Raw genomic sequence first — 24752 nt, 5'->3', positions numbered from 1 at the left:
ATCATTAAAAACTATAGATAACAATAATAATAAAGTAAATGTAAGGTATTCTTGGATTCAGTTACACTCCCACAAAGTGAAAAGCCAACACACAACACACACCTGAGTGGGCGAAGTGTGCGTAGAAGGCGAAGGACTCGGAGAATCCCCAGGATCCTGTTTCCACTCGTGTAGGCCAGAGAGACCAGGATGTCCACCAGAGACACAAACACCAAAACTCCGTCCAAAATGTTCCAACTGGACTGGAGGTAGCTCTGCTTCCCAAAGCAGAAACCAAGAGCTACAACCTGATGAAGTAATGATGAAGTAATGGAATTATTAAAATGCCTATTAAGCTGCAGGTTCAAGCTCCAACTATTGATCTATGATAATGTTATTAATAATAAAAAAACTCATCAAGAATAGCCAGAAAGGTCAAATGGAAGAGTGCTTACCTTAATGGCCATCTCTGCTAGGAAGATCACAGTGAAAATGTAGTTGGATACACTCAGAAACACTCGCTCCTGAAGGGAAATGAAATCATATTTAGCCCAAGTTTACCTAAATGGACATAACTCAGTTAAACTAGAGCCTCAGACTGTAAAGACATTTGACCATAACACAAGCAGATGTTCCTTTTAAATGTTGATGAAATGATCAAAACTCTTACTTAATGAAATTTGGTGTGTGTTATCCTATTCTGTAAAGGATCTACCACAGTTAGAAAATTTTTCCTAAAATGCTAATGGAAAATGGATGGAATGTGTTTGTCTGACAAGCAACAAAAACAGAATAAATCCACTGACTACCTAAATTATAGACTAGTATTTATCATGTTATCTAATTCGCTGACACGCTCGTATCCTCAATGAGGACTAATTCTAACAAAATAAGATCATTCTAACCATCATCTGCTGCAGGTACCATACTAACTGCTGACAATGCCTCAGAAACCCGAACTATTTAGGTTTAGCATTTAGCTTTTGCCTTTTTTGCCATAAAACCAAGAACTTCACACACCAACCCTGACCGGTTCTGAAGCTATTCATTCAATGAACTACAATTTTCTGCTTTACTCAGTGGACTTTTTTTATTTTATTTTTGATTATAGCCTGTGCCTCACCTTGCTGTGAAGCTGAATATCGGGCCTCTCCAGAGCGATGGTGATGCAGTTGAGGAAGATGAAAACCAGAACCACATGGTCGAACAGTTTGTGAGAGATCACACTTTGGCACCACATACGGACTCTGAAAATGCACAAAATCTCCTTTAAAATATATATGGCGGTCACACAGCAGCGAGCAAAAGTAGCAAATAAAATAGGTAGACGAAAATAAATAGGACATGTAGAAAAAGTTGAAAATAGGGCAAATAGATATGTAGATTTGTTTTAAAGATGGATTTAAAGGTATAACACCTATTTTTTAATCTTTTTCTTGTAAATGAATCAGAAATGTCTGCTGCTAGAATTCAAAAAATTATTGTAAATATGTGTGTGTCTCACGAGTTCTCTGGAGAAAACAAGTAGAGCGTCCAGGTTTCATGTTCTTTACACCAGCGGGGCTTGATGTTGTGGATTTCTCTCCGGACCCAGTAGCAGAAAGGACTCTGCAGCGACGAGAGGTCACAAGTCCAAAAATAAACAGCAGCAACAAAATTACTTTCTTTGTCATTCATCACGACAAACCGCTATCAGCATCAAGGTGGTGCTTGCATCATGGTGGCAAATTGTAAAATCTTTATCACCACCATCATCGTGTTTATGACCCATCATATTTTTTTTTTATTCAGATACGAGCAAACAAACGCCTCACCACACACTGGGACCCCCATTACAGCACAATGATAGAAGCTTTAACAAAAGCTTGCATTGATTCATCTGCAGTTTAGTCTCTAGAATGACTGATGAATTGTTTTGTCAACATAATGTGATTCTAACAAATTCAGTTTACCATTATTCAAACAAGAGGCGCGCTGTGTCTCTGCATTTGATAAAGTCAATCCAGTTTTGTCATGAAAACGGCAATTATCAGTCAAACTAAAACTAATAACTCAGATAATTTGCCCGTTTACTGGGACTGGTCAAGACTACATGTGATTATTTTTAAAAGCCACTAGTCTTTTATACTTTATATTGATTAGGTTATTTGGTGGGATAAAAGCTATGGATTAGTAATAAACCTGCGAAAAAAAGATTAAATTCCAAGTTATGTGTGTAAATCTGGGTTTTTAAGGTAATATTTTAAAGTTATTTGAAGCAAAAGTTCAGATCTTTGAAAGTGAGATTTTGAGAAAAAGTTATGAAATAATTAATATCTTACCTGTTGTAGATAGCACCTTCAACAACTTTGGTCAGTCGGTTAGTCGGAGCAAATTTGTTATTAAAACAACTGCAATCTCAAAAATGTTCAACAGATGCTAGTTTTTGTAAACTGTAAAACAAGTATTTTCATAAAATGACAAGGCTATTTAAATGGTGGCAGAAGCAGCTAGCTGTGGCACTTCCACTTTTATGTATTTCTGCTGAAATATCCATGTAATGTAAAATAATGGTGTGTTTAAATGAAGTCAGAAGTAACCCACTTTGGTCCTGGTCTCACTCAAACTAGCCGTTAGCTCATCGAACTGCTAGATTGGCAACTTGATCAAAATTAAACAACATTTTGAGCATGAATTAAAGCTGGTGCTTTTAGGTTTTGTTTCTGCATTTTTGGTAGCTTTTACTTGTTCTTTAAATGTCTCATATCTTAGTGATTTTTTCTTTTGTGTTTGTTTTGTTTTGTTGTTTTGTTTGACTGAACTGTAAATCATTCTGGTTGACTTCTGTTGGTTTTAATGTACTATAAAAGTTAAATTGACATTGCCATCTATTTCTCCAAACTGAGGTAATTCAAAGCGCTATCTAAAATAGTTAAGATATTATTAGTTTGTATTCTTTCCACAGAGTCCAACTTCAAACGATCTGAACCTTCCCATTAATCATGAATCCTTACTTTGATACTTTGAAGAACTGCTTAGTGTTAAGCAAATGAAAGTTAAACCCAAGCTCATTTAAAAATGCTGCGTAAGTCGCTGGCAAAGAACATCATGTCTGATGAAGAGAAGCTGTATTACGAGGAATGAAGTGAACATTCGACAACACCAGTAGCACCACCAAACAAAGCAGGATTTAAACAGTTTCCTCAGTGTTGCTGACGTTAGCTACTCCTCATTTAAATCTATAAGGGTACAACAAACATGTGTTTCACTGCATAATCAGATGGAGTTAATTAGGACCAAACAGGTGGACTTCCAACTTAGCAAGTGGCCAAGCTCAGTGGAGTCTCGTGGAACTCATTAAAGTTTGTAATAAAACAAACAGAAGAGAGCTTAGGTCCACAGCTTTTGTACTTTAGGATTCTAATTAAAAACAGCCCAGAGTCAGGCCTCTCAGACTCTGCCTATTTGGCACACAGCTTCATACCCATGTGTGTGTGCCTCCTGTGTGTGTTTCAGTACAAAAAAACTTGCTGCTCAGATCTTCGAGGAGCTGAACTCCAAAATCCCTGATAAACACTCATCTCACTTAGCACATTGTACACACACACACACACACACACACAGGCAGCCCAGGACGACACCACAACCTCACGGCCGTACACCAGAACAGTGTTTGTAATGATCTGTATTCAGCAGAGAGGCCCTTTTGTTTCTGAGGATTTCATGGCATTATGAACTCAATTTAAAGCCAATAAAACCATGAGCATTGTCACAACAGAGGTCACCTAAAACCAACAGGGGACTGAACTGTTCTCTGAGTTTTCCACACACATGCAGACGTTTGCACTCACAAACACGCTGATAATTGTGCTTGTATGTACACAAGTTATTTTGGACCCACTGAGAAAACAATTACTACGCGAGCTAATGAATCAAAGCATGGCAATTAGTGTGCTCCCAGATCTTGCAATGTGAACACAAAACACCCTCCATGATGTTTCGAGGTTACGGAGAAACAAAAGACACAGAAGTCAAAGGATAAGAAACATACGGTATATACACACTCCTAATTTTACAGTTTTACCAACCGGGACTTAATAATCATCAGTTTTTCTTCAGGTCTTAAAATTTATGTAGATGAGCAACAACCCATGAGATTAGTGTGCTGTAACACATTTAACAAAGTTACGACCCTACTTCCAGCAGTACCTCAAAGCAACCACTTTCTATCTCGACACTACAACTTTTTCTTATTGCTTTAAAAGTTTCTGTCCTACTCTCCTTTCCGGTGTTGTTTCAGTTCTTTAGGAAGTGTTGGTATGCGCTGATGCAGGATTTTCTGAAGGTCTTAACACTACACTGTTAAGTAGTGCATTTCAGCACTCTTTTTACTCATTCTGTGGTAGACTTGTGTCTGGATTGACTGTCCTGTAGGTTGAATTTCAAACATAATTTAAACATCTGACAGATGGGCTCACATTTAACTCTTGAATACTTGAATGAGCCAAAATTATCAACCCTCCACCCCTGTGCTTGAGAGTTATTATGCAGTTTTGAGCTCTTTTTGTCCTTCCTGCAAACTTTACACTGTACATTTTGGTCAAATGTTTTGAGATTGAAGATGTTTTAAGATGACAGAAATTAATTTTGGTCTTGGCCTCGCATGGAATAAATGTTAGCTCCTCAAACTGAGGCCAGTCGAAGACAATCTACAACAGGTAATATTTTACTTGTTCATGATCTTTATATTAAATCTCACTTTAAAAGATCTGAATAATCATTTTAAAGAAGAAATGGGTAATACACAGAGGAACTGAATTTGTAAACAGAGCCAGTAAGAACAGTGATCAGCAATTTTTATATTAAAGTAAAACCACAGAGGATCTAATGAAATAGAAAGTTTTGGTCAAATGTAATTGTAAACAAAAAAAGAGGTTGATAATATACACTAAGACAGTGCTTCACCAGGGACCTTTAGGAGTCTCACTGCAGAGTTCTGAAATACTGTTTTGAAAACTATGAGTCATGATAACTTACGTCATCATCTAAGTCATCCTCTGCTGAGAAGTCATCTTTGAGGTCAGAGTTTACATTTGGGTCATATGTCAGAGTCCTCCCATTGCAGTCACCGTACTCTGCTATTATGGAGGGGCAAAGAGGAGACGGCAGCTGCAGCTCCATGGGCCCCGGCTTTAGTCTGTTGTTTCCCCCACCTTCCCCGTTTTCATCCTGGCCGTCCACCTCCTCCTCTCCACCTTCCCCTGATAAGAGGCTTTCCCTCTCTCCACTGGTGTCTCGCCTTTTCAGGCTAGGTGCTCTTCCCAGGCTGTTCCAGCTGGAGCGGCGGCTCCCCCACGAGCTGCCTGAGCCACGGAGGGGGAGAGGAGAACGCCGACCGGGACTCGAGAGACTCTGCAGACCAGAAATCAAATCTAAGTCAGACTTAATGCACCTAATGTAGACAGAAAAAATAGATGAGTTGAATCTGGACTTTTTGGGGCTGATTGTGTTGTGGGTCAGCTTCAACATGGAACTCAAAAATTGACAGCTGGAGAGAAGTTTATTTAGACAATCATAATTACAGTTACAAGTGGTTCAGACAGTTCAGTAATCTAGATTTCTCTCTGAGGCTAAAAAAACATAAAACTTATGTTTCTAGTTATCTCTATGGCCATAGTAGGATAAAATTACACTCTTAAACAAACATAATCCTAATAAATAAGCATGTTTTCATAACATTGGTAGACATTTGGTCTCCAAGCAAGGACATTTCAGTGATTTGTAATTTTCAGCCCCTTTATATCTACTGTGTTGTCTGTTGGCAACTGACCAGGTACTTTCTAAGTCTATCTTCTGTGCAGGACTAACATCGAGCATGATGAAGATGGACTTCATACTACTGGGTTTCAATGAAACATTCTCTGGATATTTCAAATGGGAGAACTAGACCCTTTGAGTATGAAAATTGAGTCCTTTTCAGTCACCTATGGTCAATTCAACCAATATATTAAAAAAAAGAAAGATTCCCAAAGCCAAATAACCAAATAAAAGCTTTACATTATAGATAATCGTTGCTAAAGATGATAATAATAGTAATTTCTTATTCCAGCATGTATTTTATACACTTAAATTCATTAAAAAATAACAAAAGTAGCATTTCTTCAAGGAATGCATATTGCCCATCACCTTGCAACTTAAAGTTTTAAGCAAAGCTCTTGCACATTTTAAAAGTGCTTAAGTTATGTGTTGTGGATGACTCTCAGCTACTTCCAGAACAAATCTTAGCTTAAAATATGAAAACTTGACTGATCTATAGCAATTTTTGGATTTGTCTAATGTCAGTTAGCTACAAAATCCATCCAATGGTACATGCAATATTTTGTTAACAGACATACAAACACACACACCTACACACAGACAAAAAAAATTACATAATTGTCCACCTTTCATGGCAACAGGGGGTATTGGACAGTTTCATTCATATATATTAACTTTTCAGTGAAGCTAATAACATAACTTACTAAAGAACGCTGGTCATAGGCTGAGGGGTCCATGGATGCTGAGCTTCCACGGCGAGACCCCACATGATCAACTCCAGCCTCGGAGAAACCCAGTCCAACCTCACCGTGTTGAGATATCCCCTCTCTGTACAACAGTTCCTCCTCTAAGATCGACTCGGGTCCTAGAGAGCTTTTAGGCGTGGGCATGGGTGTCGCTGCCGTGCGCATGATTATGGGAGGAGCCACGGTGCCACGGGGGTCAATGTGACCGTTAGCCGTCAGCATGAGAGAGTACATCTTTAGCTCTATGGAGCAGAGATAAAGGTATCTTTAGAAATGACAAAGCAGCAAGAAAACAGTGCAGGATTAACTGAATGTGCTCTTTATTTCACCGACCAGTGTCTCTGAACTGTTCGACCTTTTCATCCTCATCAAAATTGTTGGACTTCTTTTCATCATCTGACTCTGACCGATTCGCATCGCCCTACAACACACACATATATCCATGAAAATGAGCTCTTTTTCTGCGTTCGTTACGAGTTCTTTTTTTTTTAAGTTTACAATTATGAAAATATAACTTCTTTCAAAAGGACACAGAGTAAATTCAAAGAAGTATTTTGTTCTTTGTTAGGTTTATGTACATCCTCACCAATGTAACTGACAACATCCAGTACAGTGCCTCATTTCATAATCCGTTGCTTCAAAAGAGTCTAGATTTTCTTGTACTCTTTAAACGTGGTCCTGGCAGTTTTTACACATTTCCAGTTTTTAATGATTTTCAGAGGAATATTTTATTGTTTGTTCAGCTACTTAACTCTGCCCTATGAATGATTCAGGAATAAAAACAAGGCTCAAAAGGATGAACCTGTGTTGTGTTGACACAACAATTTAGCAAAGAACCAATTTTCTATTGCATCTTTTGGTACTTTACCAGCAGTCTGTCACAAAAACAGTTTGCTTTCATTCTTTAGTTCAATCCAAGCAAAATACCAAGGCTAAAGCATGATACATAAAATGTTTTTGTGCACCAACAAGGTGATTCCCAAAGAGCTATTAGCTGTAGACTTTGCATACAGAAGATGATTAACTGAAGGATAAAGAATCTCTCAGGTTCTGTGTCACATCTTTATTTGATTTTTCTTTTTTTTTGTTTCTTAATAACATGGCTTTCATATAGTGTTTTTTTGCTGTAGGTTTTTTTCTTGGCACTTCTTTTGCCCTTTATTTGTCCAGAATCATATTTTGAAGCACAGTGCATAATATGCTGTCATAGTCAGGAACTAGGATTGGAGCATAAATAAAAAGCAGCCAAAGTTCATAGAAGAAAGTGATTCTTTGGTGTATAATTTGGAGGTCAGTCTCAGCTACTACCACACTAAATCTTGGCTCAATATCTGTAAAACTGACTTAGTTAGAGTCATTTTTGTGCTTGCCAAAATCCCTTAGCTGTAACAGTCATCTTGACTCAAGTTACTCTAAAACAATAGGAAAATGGAGCTCTAAAAACAGAGTCCTGCATCTCCAACTAGAGTTTGCTTTTAAAACCCCAAACTAATAAAGAAGGAAGTCTCTGTGCAGAGGTTTCACCTAAAGCTGTCAAGCTGAATACTGGAAAATGATGCCAAGTGTAGCAGCAAATCAAATCCGTTCCGAAGGTGCATTTAAAAACCCAACGCGCTCATTCTCACCTCAGCCTGGAAGCCTTCAACCAAGATGGCAACTAATAAATTGAAGAGCACGTAATTGCCAAATGTCATGAGAGCAACAAAGTAGAGAGATGCCCATGGAGAGGTAGAAGCCATGCCGTTGTATAGCACCACGTTCCAGTCCTCCTGGGTCAGAATCTGGAGAATGAATAAAAACACAGAGTTAAGCATACACAGGAGACGAATGGAGGCAGAAATAGAAGAGGATGGAGGGAATGTAAGGTGTAGAGATGGATAATTAAAAGAAAAGAGGGGAGTCAACATCCACATTAGTGATGAGATAGAGGAAACAAACTAAAAGCCAATATGTTAGGCAAAAATCAATTATACACTTTAAATAACCAAATAATGAGCTACTTGTATTCCAGCAATACTTCAGTTTAAAATAACCTATTGGACTAGAAGCCGACAAGTGTGAATGTTTGTGTAGATAAGTGTGATTGATGGAAGAATCGAAAGCTACACCATCTTTCTGAAGGCTGCCCGCTCATTAAACACTTGCAAGTGAAGCAGTGCGCGCACACACCTGCTCGGATCTGTGGTCACTTGCCCTGAAAAAAGTCCAGTAAAAGTCCACAGCGAGTGGAACTTCTTCACATGACAGTCAGTTCTGGATAAAATGCTTCTTCAGCACCAAAGAGAGTCCTGCTTTCTACCCTCCTGCTGACGCATCCAGAAGGGAGAGAGAGAAAAAAAAATCTATCTGGAGCAATTGAACAATATCTCCACTGGGATGGGGGCAGCAAAAAATAGAAATCAAAGTGAAAGAGGGATGCTGGGTGCAATTAGGCACAATCTTGTATTTCTTAGCAGCAGAGGATTGGCTCAGGTACACACACAGCTAAACACCCGAACAGAAGGACACTTTGGGTTCGTTTTGACATTTGGTGTGCTCGAATAGATTACAAAGCTAACGGGATAAAAATTCAAATGCACACACATAAACACAGAAAATTGATTTTGTGCATGTGTACAGTGCAAGCAATGGGCTGCTCTATGTATCAACTTTACCGTTTTATAGGGCTTAAAAACACTTGCAGCTCGTTTGAGATTTTAACTTAAAAGAAAGGCAGACGCAAAATCTGTCTCACTGCATTGTTAAATCCATTAAAACCCACGGCAAAATTTAAAGTAATGATTCGGGCCTTTTGGAGTGAGGTTCTGTGGAAAGGTTATGAAAAATAAATATCTTACTTGTTATAGATGGCTTCTTGACTGACCTCAATTTGGAGAAATACAGTGGAGTTCATTTTGACTGAAATGACAAGCTAACAACTAGTCTGAGTGGGGCCCAAGACTGAAGTGGGTTGCTGCTGTTTTCAAAATAACTACATTCTTCAGAATTTCATAGCTGGCACTGTGAATGCAATTTCATAAATTGTTACAACACTGCCAGTTTCACTGTATTCAAAAAGAAATATGGTGATATTCCTTCTGGAAGATTGCCAGTTGGCATCAGTATTGCTATACCTAAAGTTGCTGCTGCTATTTGTGCTAGCAAATGATCATAGAATTCTAGGTAAATAACTGCACAATGCTAAAAATATTGAAAATTTTTCAGATTAGAGTTGTTTCAAGACAGCAGTAATCCACCTTGGTGGGTTTAGACTTGCTGTTACCTTGATAATCTGGTCTGAATTACACTATATTTCTCCAAATCAAGGTCATTCAAAGTACTATCTACAACAGGTAATGTATTAATTGTTCAAAACCTTCTATGGAACCCCACTCCAAAATCTAAACTATCCCTCTTAACCCAGAACTGCAGAGAAGTGACAGATAATGAAAAACAGCTTTAAATGCTAGTGTAAAACAATTTCATTAGGTCAAAAGGAAAATGTCATTTGTGCTCAAATGATCAGCTTGATTGTCACACGACTGATCAAAAGATGCAGAGGAGGTTATATCGTCTGTATTTTGGTGAAATGTCAGTGTGGTGTGGATATATAGATGAAGAGCCAAGTTTAGATTAAAAAGTAAAGCAAAACCTCTTCAGGAGTACAGGGACCCCCTCTTAGAAGGTCAAAAACTAACCTGGAATACAGTGACAATGGCCCAGAGTAGTGTATCAAAGTTTTTGCGGTCAGGGATGGTATCTCCATTCTCCGTTCGTAGACCGAATTTACATCCAAAAAGATGCATGCCCAGTATACTGAAAGGGAAACAAGAAATGCACAGTTGACAGCTTTAGCTGGATGAAACCTATCACAATAAAATCTCAAAAAACATTTTGTTTGATCTGAAGAAAGACAATTGACTAAAGAAGGTGTTTTTTTTCTATGTCTGCACCTAAAAGTAAAGATAAAAAGCATCAGCAGCATGCAGAAGGTGGCCACGTTGTCCATGGTCTTCATCAGCACCACCAGCTGTCTCCTCAGGGCAGGCAGGAAGCGCACAAGCTTCAGCACCCGCAACAGACGAAACGTCCGCAGGACTGACAGCCCACCATCCGCTTGACCAATTATCTCCCACACACTGAGAGATAGACACAAAAATGAAGCTTGTCTAAGAATAATATTATTGAAAAAATGTCTAGTTTCTAAAAGTTGGATTTTATGCTCAAAACTGACATAAACCTTTTAGAGACAACAATTAAGTCAAGTGGATGGTTATTACCTTATGATGACGATGATGCTGTCGAAGATGTTATATGGGTTTCTGATGTATCCAAAAAAGCCAAAAGCCAGCAGCATGAAGCCCATCTCCAGAACAAACATACTGGTGAAAACAATGTTACTAATCTCTAACACATCCGTCAGCTCCTCGGGCTTGAGGAAGAAGGGGGGAAAAAAGAGAGAATTCAAGACAAAAGAGAAGAGGAAGGGGGAAAAATGGGTAGGACAAAAAGGAAACCATTAAAATCCCCACTTTTTTATTGCTGAATGTTCTTTTTTTTTCTTTTTTTTGTGGTCTTTGTGCCGTGAGCTGATATTATCAATCAAGTTCAAGTTAATAGAGCTGCAGTCAGGCCCAATCAATCAAATGGGACCAACAGCACCGATATATCACTGCCGATCTACTTCGCTTACCTCACAGTACGCTCAACGATCCAGCAAAGATTTACGTGACCCCCACCCCCACCTCCCGTCCCCCCATAAAACATGCAGTCAATTCTTTTATGAAAAATGCAGCAATTCTGTACTCTGCTCAGCGTATTATGTGACCAAATCTGCAGCTCCGGCTGAAAGGCCGTGACACAAACTCCAGCAAACAGTGCAGGTGGTAGCATTAATACTAAGTCTTTAAGTAAATTATCACTGCCAACATGTAACAATACTTCATTATTGATAAAGTACCTGAATGAAAGCCCCTTCACAACCTAGAGTATCTGAGTGATTGCTAGAGATAAGATATTTGAGTCAGTTTATTTGAGACCTTTATTGTTTCTCAGGGGCAAATTTGATTTAAAATTCCAATAAAATATCCATTCATACATCCCTTTCCTTTAACCTTTTTTTTTCTTACTGGGTTGCAGGGGAGCTGGTGCCTTTCTCCAGCTGTCACTGTATGAGAGGCAGTGTACACCCTGAACGGGTCACAAGTCCATCACAGGGCCACTTAGAGACAAACAACCCTTCTTACTCTCACTCACACCTAGCAGCAATTTAGAGTTACCAGTTAACCTAACGCAGAAAGGTCGAGGGGAGAACCTGCAACCTTTTCACTGTGAGGTGGCAGCTCTAGCTACTGCTCCACCATGCTCCCCATTAAAATATTATAGAAATAAAATAAACAAAAATGACACAAAGCTGATTTTTATACCAGAGAGGATTTAGGTGATTAAGTGCACAGTTGTACAAATCCATCCATCCCTCCATCCATCCATCCATCCATCCATCCATCATCCATCCATCCATCCATCCATCCATCCATCCATCCATCCATTCATTCATTTTCTTTTGCTTATTCTAGGTTGGGACACAAAGGCAACAGGTCCTGGAGAAAAACTCTGGTATCCTACATCCCAGCAGCACTCTCCTGGTGGGTTTCCAAGTGTTCCCAGGCCAGAATCCCTCAGCTGAGATCTGAGTGTGCCCAGTCACCCTACAGAGGAAGTTCATTTTGGCTGCTTGTTCGTGGATCTTGTTGTTTTGTTTATGATTCATAACTCATGACCATGAGGACTGGAATGTTGATGAATCAGTTAATCAAAAGCTTTGCTTTTAAGCACAGCTCCTTCTTTGCTATGACAGCCTTATCCACGTTATAGTGTATGAGGTCAATCTCCTGCATCCTGTCATCGCTCGTGAACAAGACTCCCGGATGCTCGAACTTCTCTGTTTGAGGCAGAAATTCAGTCTTGACGCAGACGGATAATTCCACCTTATTCCAGTTAAGAACCATGGTCTGAGACTTAGAGGAGCTGACTTTCATCCCAACCACTTCACACTCAGCTGCAAACTGCTCCAGTGCACACTGGAGGTGATGACTTGAAGGCACAAACAGAATCACATCATCTGCAAAAAGCAGAGACGAGACTCTGAAGTTCCCAAAGGACCGGAGACAAGAGGAATCCCTGAAGAGTCTAACCCACTCTGCGAACTATGCAGATGGTTATTAAGGCAAGAAAAAGAAACATTTTGCAGACCTTTGGTGTTAAATGTGATACAAATTTTCAGGTAAAATACCTAATCTTGCACTTTGTAACCAAGCAACACAAAGGTTACTGATGGATGAGGACATACAAAAATGGAGGAATAGGTGTCAACTGACTGAAACCCACCAGTCAGAGTGATGTCTCTTTCCATTCTCTGTTTTCATATTTCACTTTTCTGTTGAGCAGTATCATGCTTCTTTGGTAACAGGCTTCACGCAATCCCAGAGATTTACATGGAAGGAATACGTCCCCCGATGACCAAATCCCTCTTAATCATAAATTCTTAAACATTCTGCCTTAAAGCCCTTAAGCCCAAGATCTTGAGTTTTATCTAATCTCACGCAAGACTGACTCATTAAAACATATTGCATTTGTGTGTGAGTGTTGGGGGGGTTCAACAAACCATAGTCCCACAGTCAATGAGTAGTCCTGACATGTGGTGTATAAAAGCAGACAGAAAACATCTACAACTAAAGCTGAAAATAATCATTTGTATAAGCCCATTTTCACAAATAACATTTAATAGACATCACATCTGTATACTTTATGGCACAAGTGCGCTAAATAAAGGACTACAAACTCGCTCTTACGAAGATAAATGATTCTTTTCAAGTGGGGTCATATGCAGTACTTCTGAGGAGAGGTAGGCTAACTGATTGGTCGACCAATTCATTAGGCTGAATATTACTATTATTATTATTTAAAATGGCTTGAGCATACGGAGTGAATCAACAGGCTAGAACATGTTTTGTTCCACTAAAGTCCTTTTCCCTTTCTTTGTGTTCTTTTTTTCATATTTTTTTAAAAACACTTGACATCTTTGTGTCACTCTACAGCCCACAAAGAAAAATAAAGTAACAACCATTGGTAATACAGCTAGATTTGGTTCAATTTAGGGTGAAATTTAATGCACTCTGACTAGACCTCTGTAGCCGACATTGGGAACAAGAAAAAAGTGACAATCTTTGCTGTTGGCCAAGTTTTGACGAACCAGCACATAAAATCCTTTTAAGCTCCTCAAACTGTTTTAAAGGATCCCTAAGCCAGCTTTCCTTTAGGCTCACATAATATAATGCCGCCACACATATATTCTGTTTTAACAATAGACTAGCTGGCATTTTCTTTACCTTGGAGGCATACTGTCTTTACAGCAGGGAAATGAGAAAGCACCCTGCAAATGGCACTTTTTATGCCATCTGACAGCATTATATATTCATCTTTATGTTCCACTTTAGAGACTCCATTGAGAGGGGGCACAGTGTGGCTGACATAGCAGGTCAAATCAATACAAATCAACGAAAGGGCACAAATCTGAAGGCTGGAGATAATGATGCATCAACGCTTGAGTAGTTACGCTGATTTTGTGTGATGCAGAACTACCTCAGCAAAACTAATTCACACTTCTTGAACCGGTAAATGGCAATTTCTAAACGCAAACGATAGAAGAAGCTGGGAGAGTTCATCATTAAATATGTGAATATTACATATGTGTACATATGTGGATGGTTGTCTGTGTTTTGTATTGTAGATGGATTGTTTTCTCCTTTTTGTCTTTCTAAATTAGGAACATTGAGTATAGCGAAATGCAGTATGTAAATATGGGGGGAGGTAGGGGTGTGTGTATGTGTGTATTTATGTAGAGAGAATAGTGGAAATCAAAGAAAATACACATTCCTACATGTATGCAGATATAGCTTTAGCAACGATTATCAAGTAAATGAGTTTAAAACAGGTAGAAGTTCTTACGCATTTGAGTTATTTCAAGTTATGAGATGTCCACGAAGCATCCTGATCAATTGTTTCTGAAATTGTTACTTTTAAGGATGGACAATATATATATAAAATTATCATACAGTTGCAATAATAGTGAGCACAATATCAATATTACTAAAGGACTGCTTGGACTGCAATAAATCAGAGGCTATGCAAATAACCTATTAGGTCAATCAGATGAACTATCCTTGATGCCTAAATCAAATTGATATTGTCCAAGATGAAAAAGTGAGGGATGGGCATTTCAAATAAATAAATAAATACATACATAAAACAACTTTGGGATTCTACATAGATGTAAGAGAACGCAATACTGATATAAATATTAATTAATCAGATTCATCTTAACCAGAACTCAAGGTAGTGTTAGCAGATGGTTAACTACCAGGTACAAATGAAAAAAGGCAGTTGCTTATCAAAACTACAATAAAATTAACTCTTAAAATTCATATAATTGTATCGACTCTGAATACTTCAAAGTTCAGTCTTTGTCCACACCGAAACATAAGTTTTCCAAAATGATCTTTTTATTTAACTTTTTTTTTATTATTATCAAAAATATAATGCAGTTTCTAGAAATGTTTTCATTCACACAGAAATACTGAAAATGACCCAAAATGCTGTAGTAACTATGCAAGGTCTGTATGTGGCGCTGTAACTCTGCCATGAAAGCACAACAAAAACAGACAACAAGGCGTGGGGCATGCACATGCAGCTTGCATCCTGGGTGCAGAATGTAAACAAAACAGAAGAAGAGGACGCTCTCAGGTCATAAGTTAGATGACAGCGTCATTTTTAAAAAGTTGCATTTTGGCTGGCTACATAAAAATGCAGAGGTGGTATTTCAAGATTTTTACATTCTGGAATTTGGTTTCAAAAAACAAAATTTTGGAGGGTCCTAAAATGCTGTTTTTATGTGAATGCAAGGCTGAAATGATAAAACCTTTCCACAAAACTGTCCCTGTGTGGACCGCCCTGGATTATCTTATGAATGTTATGATGACAGAACCAAAACAGAGGAGTGAAGAAAATGTGGGTTCATCTCAACTGATGTTGTTGTTGCAATATTCAACTATAGTGTTGCAAGATTTGCTACTATTGTGCAGCCCTAGTTTTTGAACTTCTTTTATTACGAATAAATTGGTTTATTTTATATAAGTCTAAATGAAAAAAATGTTACCGGTGCCCACAAAGAGGCATTCTGAGTGTTCAGATTTTTGAATAAAGCTCCAAATATGACCTTGCCCGAATACGAGGATGAAAATCACAACAGACATTCAGGCTTTCACACCCACACACATGCAGCTTCCCTTTGCAAAGCTGAGCAGAGGAACAACCTTGATCATGAATCAGCAACACTCTGTATAACAAATCTGAGAAGGGCTGAAGGTAATTTTGTCGCACAAGGCATAAAATAAAATATAATCTATGTAGATGATAGTGTGTTTTAGTTTTTATGAGCCAAAATCCTCAATATGCACATTAGGTAAAGGTTTTCAATATTTGGCTTTTGAAAAAAGCCAAACTGGGTTTTATTTATTTTATTTTACTTTTTTTTTCTTTTAAACCAAACCCAAACAACCACTCACATCCACTGTCAGCACGACGTCTACATCCTTGCATCTCTTCACACACTTTAACACCCTGGGTCTGAACAAACTTTGGCTAGGTGTCACACATGGAGGTGGATAAGCACTACAGGAAGAAGAAACTCATAAATAACACTTCAGTCTGTTTATGTGTGCTTGTATGTGTGTGGTACTGCCCTAAAAAGGCAACGGCTCACCCGGTTACTCCTAATGTTTACACCAAAAAGACAGAAACACACACACTTGTCATGGAGAAGGAATTAAAGGAGAGGGATGCAAGGACTTATACGGGAGAAGGAAAAAAGTGAACGGTCCATGTCTAAGAACCAAAACTTTCCAGATGTTGGCCAGAGAGACTTAAATCAGAAACACAAGCCAGGACTCTGCAACACTGTCTCAGCGGGTGAGTAAAGAGGAATAAATTGGGAAAGAATGGATGCTACACTCCTTTTACTTCATCCTGCAGATCCTCACTGCAGTCCATGCCTGACTTCCCAGTCTCATCTCCTTCCTAAGATTCTCAGATAACCAACTACCACTTTCACACACAATTGCCAACAGTTCTCATTAAACCTCCTGGGTCTTGTATAAGTCTCTCACTTCAGCTGAATGATTTTAAGGTTTTATGCCTCAGCAAGTTCTATTTACTAAAAAAAAAAAAACCTGATGCAAACCCACAGCTGCGTCCACGAATCTTACCTGTTCGTGGTACTCTATCCCCATGCTGAGTGTGTTGACAAGGATGGCAATCATAATCCCTCGGTTGAAGTATTTACTTTCAACTATCCGCCTCAGTTTTTCCCTAAAATGTGTCCAGGCCCGAAAGGCTCCGTTCCTGTACTCCACAACCCTTCGCCGTCGGAACCGGCTTCTGCATCCTCTTAGATCACCCCCCTGGAAGAAAAAAGAAAAACTTTTTGGTCACAAAAATCAAGCATTTACTCATGTTTTGCCAAGCGCGATTCGTTCAAAAGAAGTTGTTTTGTTTGACCTGGGGGAAGTCATGTAGTCCGTCAGCCTCGCCCTTTCCTCCCTCCAGGTCTCCTAGTTCCAGTTCCAAGGTCTCAAGGCTTCGGGCGCACAGAGGACAGCTGAGCAGCTCCAAAAGCAGAGGACTGGGCAGCACGCCTGCCAGCTGGAACAGGAGCCCCTGGCAACCTGAAGGGGTACATGGATGAGGATGGTCAGGAAGTGGCTGAAGGGATATTCCTGACTGTCTTTATGTTGCTGTGTCTTTGGCTGATTTCTGAGCCAAGAAGACATGTTTATTACAACGGACATATTACAGTAATTGCAAAAGACATGTATGTAGTTTATTTGTCACACAGAGAGATAGTGTATTTTAGGAATTGTAGCTAACATTCTTTGATAAATTCATTATAAACAGACATATGTTTGGCTCTAAATTATAAAAAATGCATCATCTAGTACTGCAATATCTTTAACTTATGTAAGATTTTATTAATCGTAAGTTTTCCTTTTACTGTGCTGATGTTAAAGTAATTTTCTTTCTGACCATCGTACATTTAAGTAAAGCCACAACAGAGACCTTGTTTTTAAATCACTTGAATTAGCATTAGATATTGTTGTGCTTTAAAAGAATAAATTTTTAGCCTAGCAGAAAAAAGAACTAATACATGTGAGCACAGAAAATAGAAAGGAAATATTTGTAAAACTGTCAAAAACAGAATACAAATTCTTTACAGGACATAATTTAATACGCTAATGTTAACAATGTTTTTAGAAGTCAAAGTAAACTGATGAATGAATGTGAACTAGCTCAGTTTGGGACTGCAAAGTTGGTTCTGTCTGTTTTTATTAGTGGTTATTAGTCTTATTAAACCCCCTGAAAGATGAAAATGGCTATAACTCAGTCAGTTTTCAAGATATTGATCTAAAAGTTCATGTGGTCACAGCCAAGTGTCATCCCCAACCCATATTTGAGCACTAACACATTACACAATCTTTATAATAATTTTTGGCATGCAAGGCAGCAGCAATGTGCATTTCTTGAAGAAATGTTGTTTAGCTGATGGCCTTCACTTGGTAGCAGAAAAAAAAGAGTTGGTACAATTAAATGGTCAGAATGGGGATTTGGGGATTATCTTGAGGTTTTTTTTATGTACTCTTTTCTACATTGAGCACCAAAAGTGGAGTTCATCAAGTCTGATCAGTTTGTCATAGTTTGGTGTTTTCAGTTTGTTGTTTTGATTATTGTCTTGTTTCGGTTTGAGTTCTTGTTTCAGTTTAGTTTTTCCTGTTCATGTTTGTTGTCATCATTCACCTGTCCTCTGCTCAGTAGTTTTCTGGTTTCCTGTCACACCCATCTCCAGCTGTCTTCACTTCTAATCACACACCTGTTCCCACTTCTCCTCATCACCCTCTGCTTTAAAACTTGGTCTTCCTCTCCACCTCCCTGCCGATTCATTGTTGTTTGCTCGTGTTGGTTCTAGTCTGGTCTCTGGTCTTTCTGTTTTTGCCTTGCCTTGTCCCGCCTCTGTTAACCACCTGGATTTTTGTTATTGTTAGTGTCAGCTTTTTGTTTGCAATTTTGTTATTTAAAAATAAATCTTTTTGTTTTTGCAATTATGAGTCTGCGAATTGGGTTCGCCACGCTCTCACCTCATCATGACACAGTTTGAGAAAATACAGCCATGTCTTGGAACTATTTATTCATAAATTCAGTGACTAACACCAAAACAGTCTAGACAGATAAACAGCACTACAGAGCTGATGAAAAATATTTATATTTCATTTGAGGTGGTTGATTTTTCCTCTGAGCTTACTGCCTTGGGTATGGGTTATTTGAAGGTGAGCGTATCAATATTTTTATTAGCTTGATGGGAACTTTAAGTCAGAACAGAAAAGGGAGAAGCAAATAGTGAGTCACTGCAACACCAGTAAAAAAAAAGTATAAGTGAACTTTTGCACACTGAGCTAAAAGGCTTTCCTTTTTCCATAAGGAGCACTAGCTGTCGCAGTAAATACTCCAGGATCATCATTCATCATCATCGTCATTCTGGTGATCCACTTTCCTTTCACCTTCTGTTCTCCAACTACAGACCTAAAATCAGGACAGCTGAAAGCTACCAGAAGCAAAGCTCAGCTGGTTGAAAAAAATAAGACATTTTATTCTTTTATAATTATTTGTTATCACGGATGAAAATTAATTTCTATGTCTTTTTATTCCAGTTCTTAACAGATTGCTCACATCCTTAGCAGATCACTTTAAGGAAAACAAAGCACGTATTGGGGATAAAACATCACCTTATATGGCATTAGGTTTGATCGGATTATGCTTTTTGCTTCAATTAGATTTAAGAATTACAGACTTTGAAAAGAAAAAAAAAACATTTTAAAGGACAAAGTGACTCATAAAGAGGCGACTCAGTCAAAACTAGGATTCATGCTTTAATCCTGTTACGCTAACTGAAGGCCTAGCATTCCTTGGAGGAATGCATATCACCCGCTTGCCTTTCATGACAGCGTTTTCATCAAAGATTAATTTCTGTGGAGAAATGACAGAGTTGTACCTGTTAAGGTCAACCCATAAGAATAACATTATATCTTGACATGTTGTGCTGAGAGAATGTGTTGTTAACAACTATTATGTCAAATTTTAGCTCAATGTCTGCTCAATAACTGAATTATAGACATTTTTGTTTTTTATGGTCAGTTGCCCAAAACTATTAAGTCACAAAACACTTAGACCAACTTCAGAAAAAAAACATCTAAATTACTTAAATCTGTGATTAGAATTCAAGATGACGAATTTCACTTGCAGTGCGTAGTGTGAGAATGCCGCATTTTAAACGCACTAAAATCATGAGAACCAATCAAATTTTCACCCCTCTTCTTCTTTTTCAGGCCTCTCCCTGTCACTGTCATTCCTCAGTGTATCACAGGCCACAAAGTAACACTTGGCTTTGGCCAGGAACTTATCTATGTCCACTTAATTATGTTTGGAGTGTCAGCTGGCAGGAGTGTGAGAGTGTGTGTGAAGTTTGCCAGTCATTGGCAGTCTCACCTCATTAGGACAGAACAGACACGTCAATCATCCCGCTGCTACTTTTTTTTCCATTTTGTCCATGTTGTCTCACCACTATCTGTTCTCCATCCATTTTTTTTCTCTGCATTATTCCACCTCCTGAGATTACTCCCCCTCTTCCTTCTATATTTTCTCCTTTTTTATTAATCTAATTTATTCTTCTCTCCCTGCCTCTCTATTTAATACTTTATGCTTCTCCTTTGAATATAATATTTTCCTTTTATCCCTCCTTTTGGGCAGAATACCATTACATACTTGTCTGCGCTGCTTTGCTTTGCATACTTTTCCTCCCTATATATATATATATATATATATATATATATATATATATGCTATTCCCTGCACAAGGATTTGACCCACTCGGTGTTAGCCCTTTATCCACCTCTCTGCACTGATGACTGTAACACTTGAGACATGGATTTCCTGTCAGGGCTTTAAGTGCTGCCTGAGACATAAACAGCACACGGGCTACTTCAGGTCAAGCTCGAGGAGAGGACACAGACGAGTTAAAAGATATAGCATAAAGAGAAGATGCAAGATTTGAGTATGGTAATGCCGAAGGGAAAATTTAAAACATCAGATTCTTAAGATTTAGGATGAAACCAGCAGTCCTTGAAGGAATGCATATTACCTGCTGCATGGCATGCCAAAGTTTTACACAAATATCTCCTCCAATCTGCTAGTTTGTTGTTATTTTCTTGACCGAACAACGTCTGGGTTATTACGCAACTGTATGTGTGCCGAGTATAAACCATAAAAATGTCCTGATGCTGCTCAGAATATCAGTCTACTCGGAGTTGAGTAAAGTTTTGGACTAAATCAATGTGCAGATCAGGGGGATAGATACACTTGCTCTATCTATGCTCAGCACACACGAACATTTGTGTACTGACAGATGAGAAACCCGTGACTAACTGAAACAAAAATGGTGTCATGCAAAAGTGTAGAGGTTTGATATTAGCTAATGGTGCGTTCTTTCACATTTCTCTGTTTTTGAGAAAGAGTTATTTTATAAGCCTGAAAAACAATTTTAAAAAATGGGCATTCTTTTTTTTTTTAGCCTGGACGAAGACTTCTGCCCTTCCTCCATACTCTGTCTTCTGTGACTGATGTACAAACTATTAATAATTATTTGACAGAACATCACTTAAAAAAATTGGTCCTGGTGAATAAAACACACACAAGCTGCTGGAAGATAGGAGAATGTGAGCTTTTGTTATGCCACAGCAAAGTTGACTTCTTATTGTGTTCAAACAGAGTTTTCTGTCTTGGATCAAGCAAAGTAAAAGTGAAATTAACTTTAGATCTTTAAACATGATGCACACAACATTTTCATTAGTTTTGCCTAATTGTGGTTTTCCCATTGATTTCCCTTTAGTTCTAAAGCTGGCCATGAGTGCAGTTTAGTTGTTCTTACTGTGCTGTCCCATGAGTTGGTAAAGCTTGGTCAGCGTCTCTGTGTGTTCAGACGGGGACTGATGCTGCTCTGGACTGCGCCCGCTCTGCTTTGAGTGTGACGGCGGCGTCTTACTGCTGTAGCTGCACACAAAGGACGGCAGAATAGTCGGATAGTTCATCCCCCCGTTCAGTCGCCCGAGCAATGTCCCCACTCCCTGAGTGACGACGGCCGGGTTGTCGCCGTCATTTTCGTTTGTACTTCCTCCCCGGACCTTCATCTCCAGCTCCTCCCCTGCGCCCTCTTTGTCCGTGTGCTCTGCGGATGCCACGCTGACCGTGTGCTGCCCACCATTGCTGAGGCGACAGTGTTGATGCTGATGATTCTGCAGGAGGTTGTGAATCGGCCTCAGCCACATTGCAGTGCCCGGACCGGAGCCCCTGCTGGAACCCTGGCCGTGACCATTACCGCTGCCGTTGCCGCCACACCCGCTGCCGTTTGGGTTCACCTTTTTACGCCGTTTGCTGTTCATATTATGAGAAACAGAAACAAAAAGTGAGCAAAGACAGGGAAAGTTAACCCTGCCGGTCTGTTAGCAAAATATTTTATGAACCACTGGACAGATCTTGATCAAACTCTTACAGGTAATCACTGCAGGTACAGCTAAAACCTATGTATGTTTGGAAGAAACCTGATTCAAGATGGCTGCCACAGGTAATCAGCTTTGGCAAAAACATGAATAGCTTTAACTTGGTCATTTTTAGAAAATATTGAGCAAAAATTTAAAGTAGTAGTAGCTGAAAGTCATCCACATAACATATTTTGAGCACTAACAGATTGCACAAGATCTTTATTTAAACCTTGGGGATTATTGGCGGTGTGCGTAATTTTTCTACATGGAATGTTAGTTTCATTTTTTTCTATATTTGCCTATGTTTTTGCGTGGTTGCATTGCCAAATTAAGCAAACAGCAATAATAAAAAGATAAAGAGATTCCAGCATCACACCTGTGCCACCCGTAGTACATCCTCTGCAGTCTGCGTCTAAATTTGCGGTAAAGGTGACTAATGTATCGCAGCATCTCCTCGTAGCACGAGCCGGGCTCACTGTAGCTGGCCAGGGTTGAGTCGTTGGACATGAAGCGGGCGCGCTGCTCCCTCATCAGGGCGTTCTCCCTTTGCTTTGTCTCCGAGAACTGGGTGGCGATGACCACGAGGCACAAGTTGATCATGAAGAAAGAGCCCACCTGGTTGGGGTAAGTAAAAAAAAACAAAAGAACAAAAAAACAGAAAAACTTCAGAATGTGATGCAACCTACTAAAAATACAATAATTCTGGACCATCTGTTTTCTTGTCACTTGAAGAAAAAAATAAACAATCAACACTAGGGCTACAAGCTCAAAAACTTAGTTAAGACTACCCCGAGGTGCTCTGTCAACATCCCTCTTTACAATGATTCTTTTGGTAGACACTTTTGTTTTCACTATGCAACTTCAGTACCTTTTGCTCATACTCCTTTTATCTCAACTTCAAGTGTTTTTCTGTTTCAATGCATAATAGGTACTTCTATATGAAACAGCGAGCAGGGAAGGAATTCAGTGTAAAAAAAAAACAGCCTAAGCTAAGTTTTGGTTTTTGAAACCACTCAAAAATGATCAGAGGAGTTCTGTTAACACAATAAAGAGTTTACAAGGTTCAAAAAAAGAGGGACATGATCCAAGGAGAGTTTGTTTACGGATGAACTTTGGGAAAGTCATCCTTTGGTTCTCAAAGCAGGAAAAAAGTGAGTTCACAAAAATGTCTTGTAAAAGCAATTTGTTGCAAACATGAATTCTGGTTAGGTAGGCAAATTATTCCGAACTATTGTGTATATTGCTTTTTGTGGAATTAAAGAGGTGCTGATTAAAAAAAAATATGTATTTCAAATTTAAGTTGAAAACTCTTATAGGTTTTATTTGTCTTTGATTTCTAAATCAGTTATAAGCTTATATGCAAAAAAGTTATGAAAGAGTCGTGAATTTAAGCACCATCTTATTTTAAGCTGGTTCCATAAGGTAGAGCGACAGATCTACAAAATGTCTGCATACACACCATCTCTGCTCGTCACAGTTTAAACTGACTCCAGACCTGCCCTGACATTTTGTTAACACCATGAGGTAGGGGTTTGTCACTCCGCTTTTTTCAGTGTTAGGGGAGGGTAAAGAGATATCTGGCACTCTTCAAATAAATCATGGTTTAACCTCACCCCCCACCCCCATTTAAAAATACTTTTACTGCCACAAAAACCTCTGTAATGTCTAGTTTGACATCTACACCTACACATTACAATCTAGGTGTAGAGGCAACACTACATCTCTCAATTTGTCTAAAACCAAGCCTTAATAAGCAGTCTTTCTGATGCACTCATTTAAACTTTTCTCTATTCTTCATAACCCAAAGAGTCCCACTCCACCCTGCCTGCCAGACCATTTTTTGCAACCCATTTTTTCTTCAGTTTATCCTCAAGTATGTAAACTCAAATGCTGCTGCCTGGTCAACTCCTTACTTTCTCACCAGTCATTATCCTTTCTCTCACTGGTGCACATCTGCTCCGTCTGTCTGCTGCTTTCGCACCGTTACTACAGATAGCTTACCTTCATCTGTCCAAGCTTTCCTACACCTACTTCTTTTAGGCCTAAAAAAAACTATCTGCAGCAGATGAACAGTATCTGAAAGTCAGTCTTTTAAGAAACATGACAAAACAAGACCTGACACAGGCCCTGGGAAGTTTATCATCCTTCAGTTCATCATCGACTGTGTGGCTAAAAATGTCCCAGTCGTGGGGTTTTGTAATAAAAGTGTGAATGTTGAGTCAGCATTCTCACTATTGTTTTCCTGGTTTTAGCTTCTTCAGTACATTTTTTGAAACCAAACTACTTCCATTTTTAAACACTTGATGAGTTTTGGTGTTTCAAACATTTATTCTTTTTGAATTATTTACTTTTATTTCCCCCCCCAAAAAAAATAAATAAATACCTCTATTCAAGACAGACAAACAAAAAACATTAAGATTTCTTCAGTTTCTTCAAAAACATTGCCCTATTTTTTGTCCTCCTATGCTCCTTGCTAATTTGATTATTTAGCTACAGTTTTGCTACATTAAGCTTTCAGGTATTGTTTTTCTGATTTCATAATTCTGTTGTTCTT

At 38.8% G+C, this 24752-nt stretch overlaps 1 protein-coding gene across 2 annotated transcripts in view; it reads right to left on the bottom strand.

The window, feature by feature from the left end:
- cacna1ha (calcium channel, voltage-dependent, T type, alpha 1H subunit a) overlaps positions 1-24752 on the bottom strand; it is a 63537-nt gene that overhangs the window by 25632 nt on the left and 13153 nt on the right. For both annotated transcript variants that reach the window (XM_017428142.3, XM_017428143.3), the window contains exons 7-21: positions 22575-22813; positions 21589-22091; positions 17115-17281; positions 16823-17017; positions 10781-10932; positions 10454-10639; positions 10199-10316; positions 8147-8302; positions 6855-6942; positions 6480-6763; positions 4996-5370; positions 1484-1587; positions 1103-1226; positions 435-503; positions 103-287 (exon numbers count right to left, since the gene is read on the bottom strand). In XM_017428142.3, coding sequence (XP_017283631.1) covers positions 103-287; positions 435-503; positions 1103-1226; positions 1484-1587; positions 4996-5370; positions 6480-6763; positions 6855-6942; positions 8147-8302; positions 10199-10316; positions 10454-10639; positions 10781-10932; positions 16823-17017; positions 17115-17281; positions 21589-22091; positions 22575-22813 — 2945 coding nt within the window. The remainder of the gene's footprint in view (positions 1-102; positions 288-434; positions 504-1102; positions 1227-1483; positions 1588-4995; positions 5371-6479; positions 6764-6854; positions 6943-8146; positions 8303-10198; positions 10317-10453; positions 10640-10780; positions 10933-16822; positions 17018-17114; positions 17282-21588; positions 22092-22574; positions 22814-24752) is intronic.

This window comes from Kryptolebias marmoratus, linkage group LG12 (genome assembly GCF_001649575.2).
Source record: "Kryptolebias marmoratus isolate JLee-2015 linkage group LG12, ASM164957v2, whole genome shotgun sequence".
Lineage (NCBI taxonomy): Eukaryota > Metazoa > Chordata > Actinopteri > Cyprinodontiformes > Rivulidae > Kryptolebias > Kryptolebias marmoratus.
This window is presented reverse-complemented; position numbering and strand designations above follow the sequence as displayed.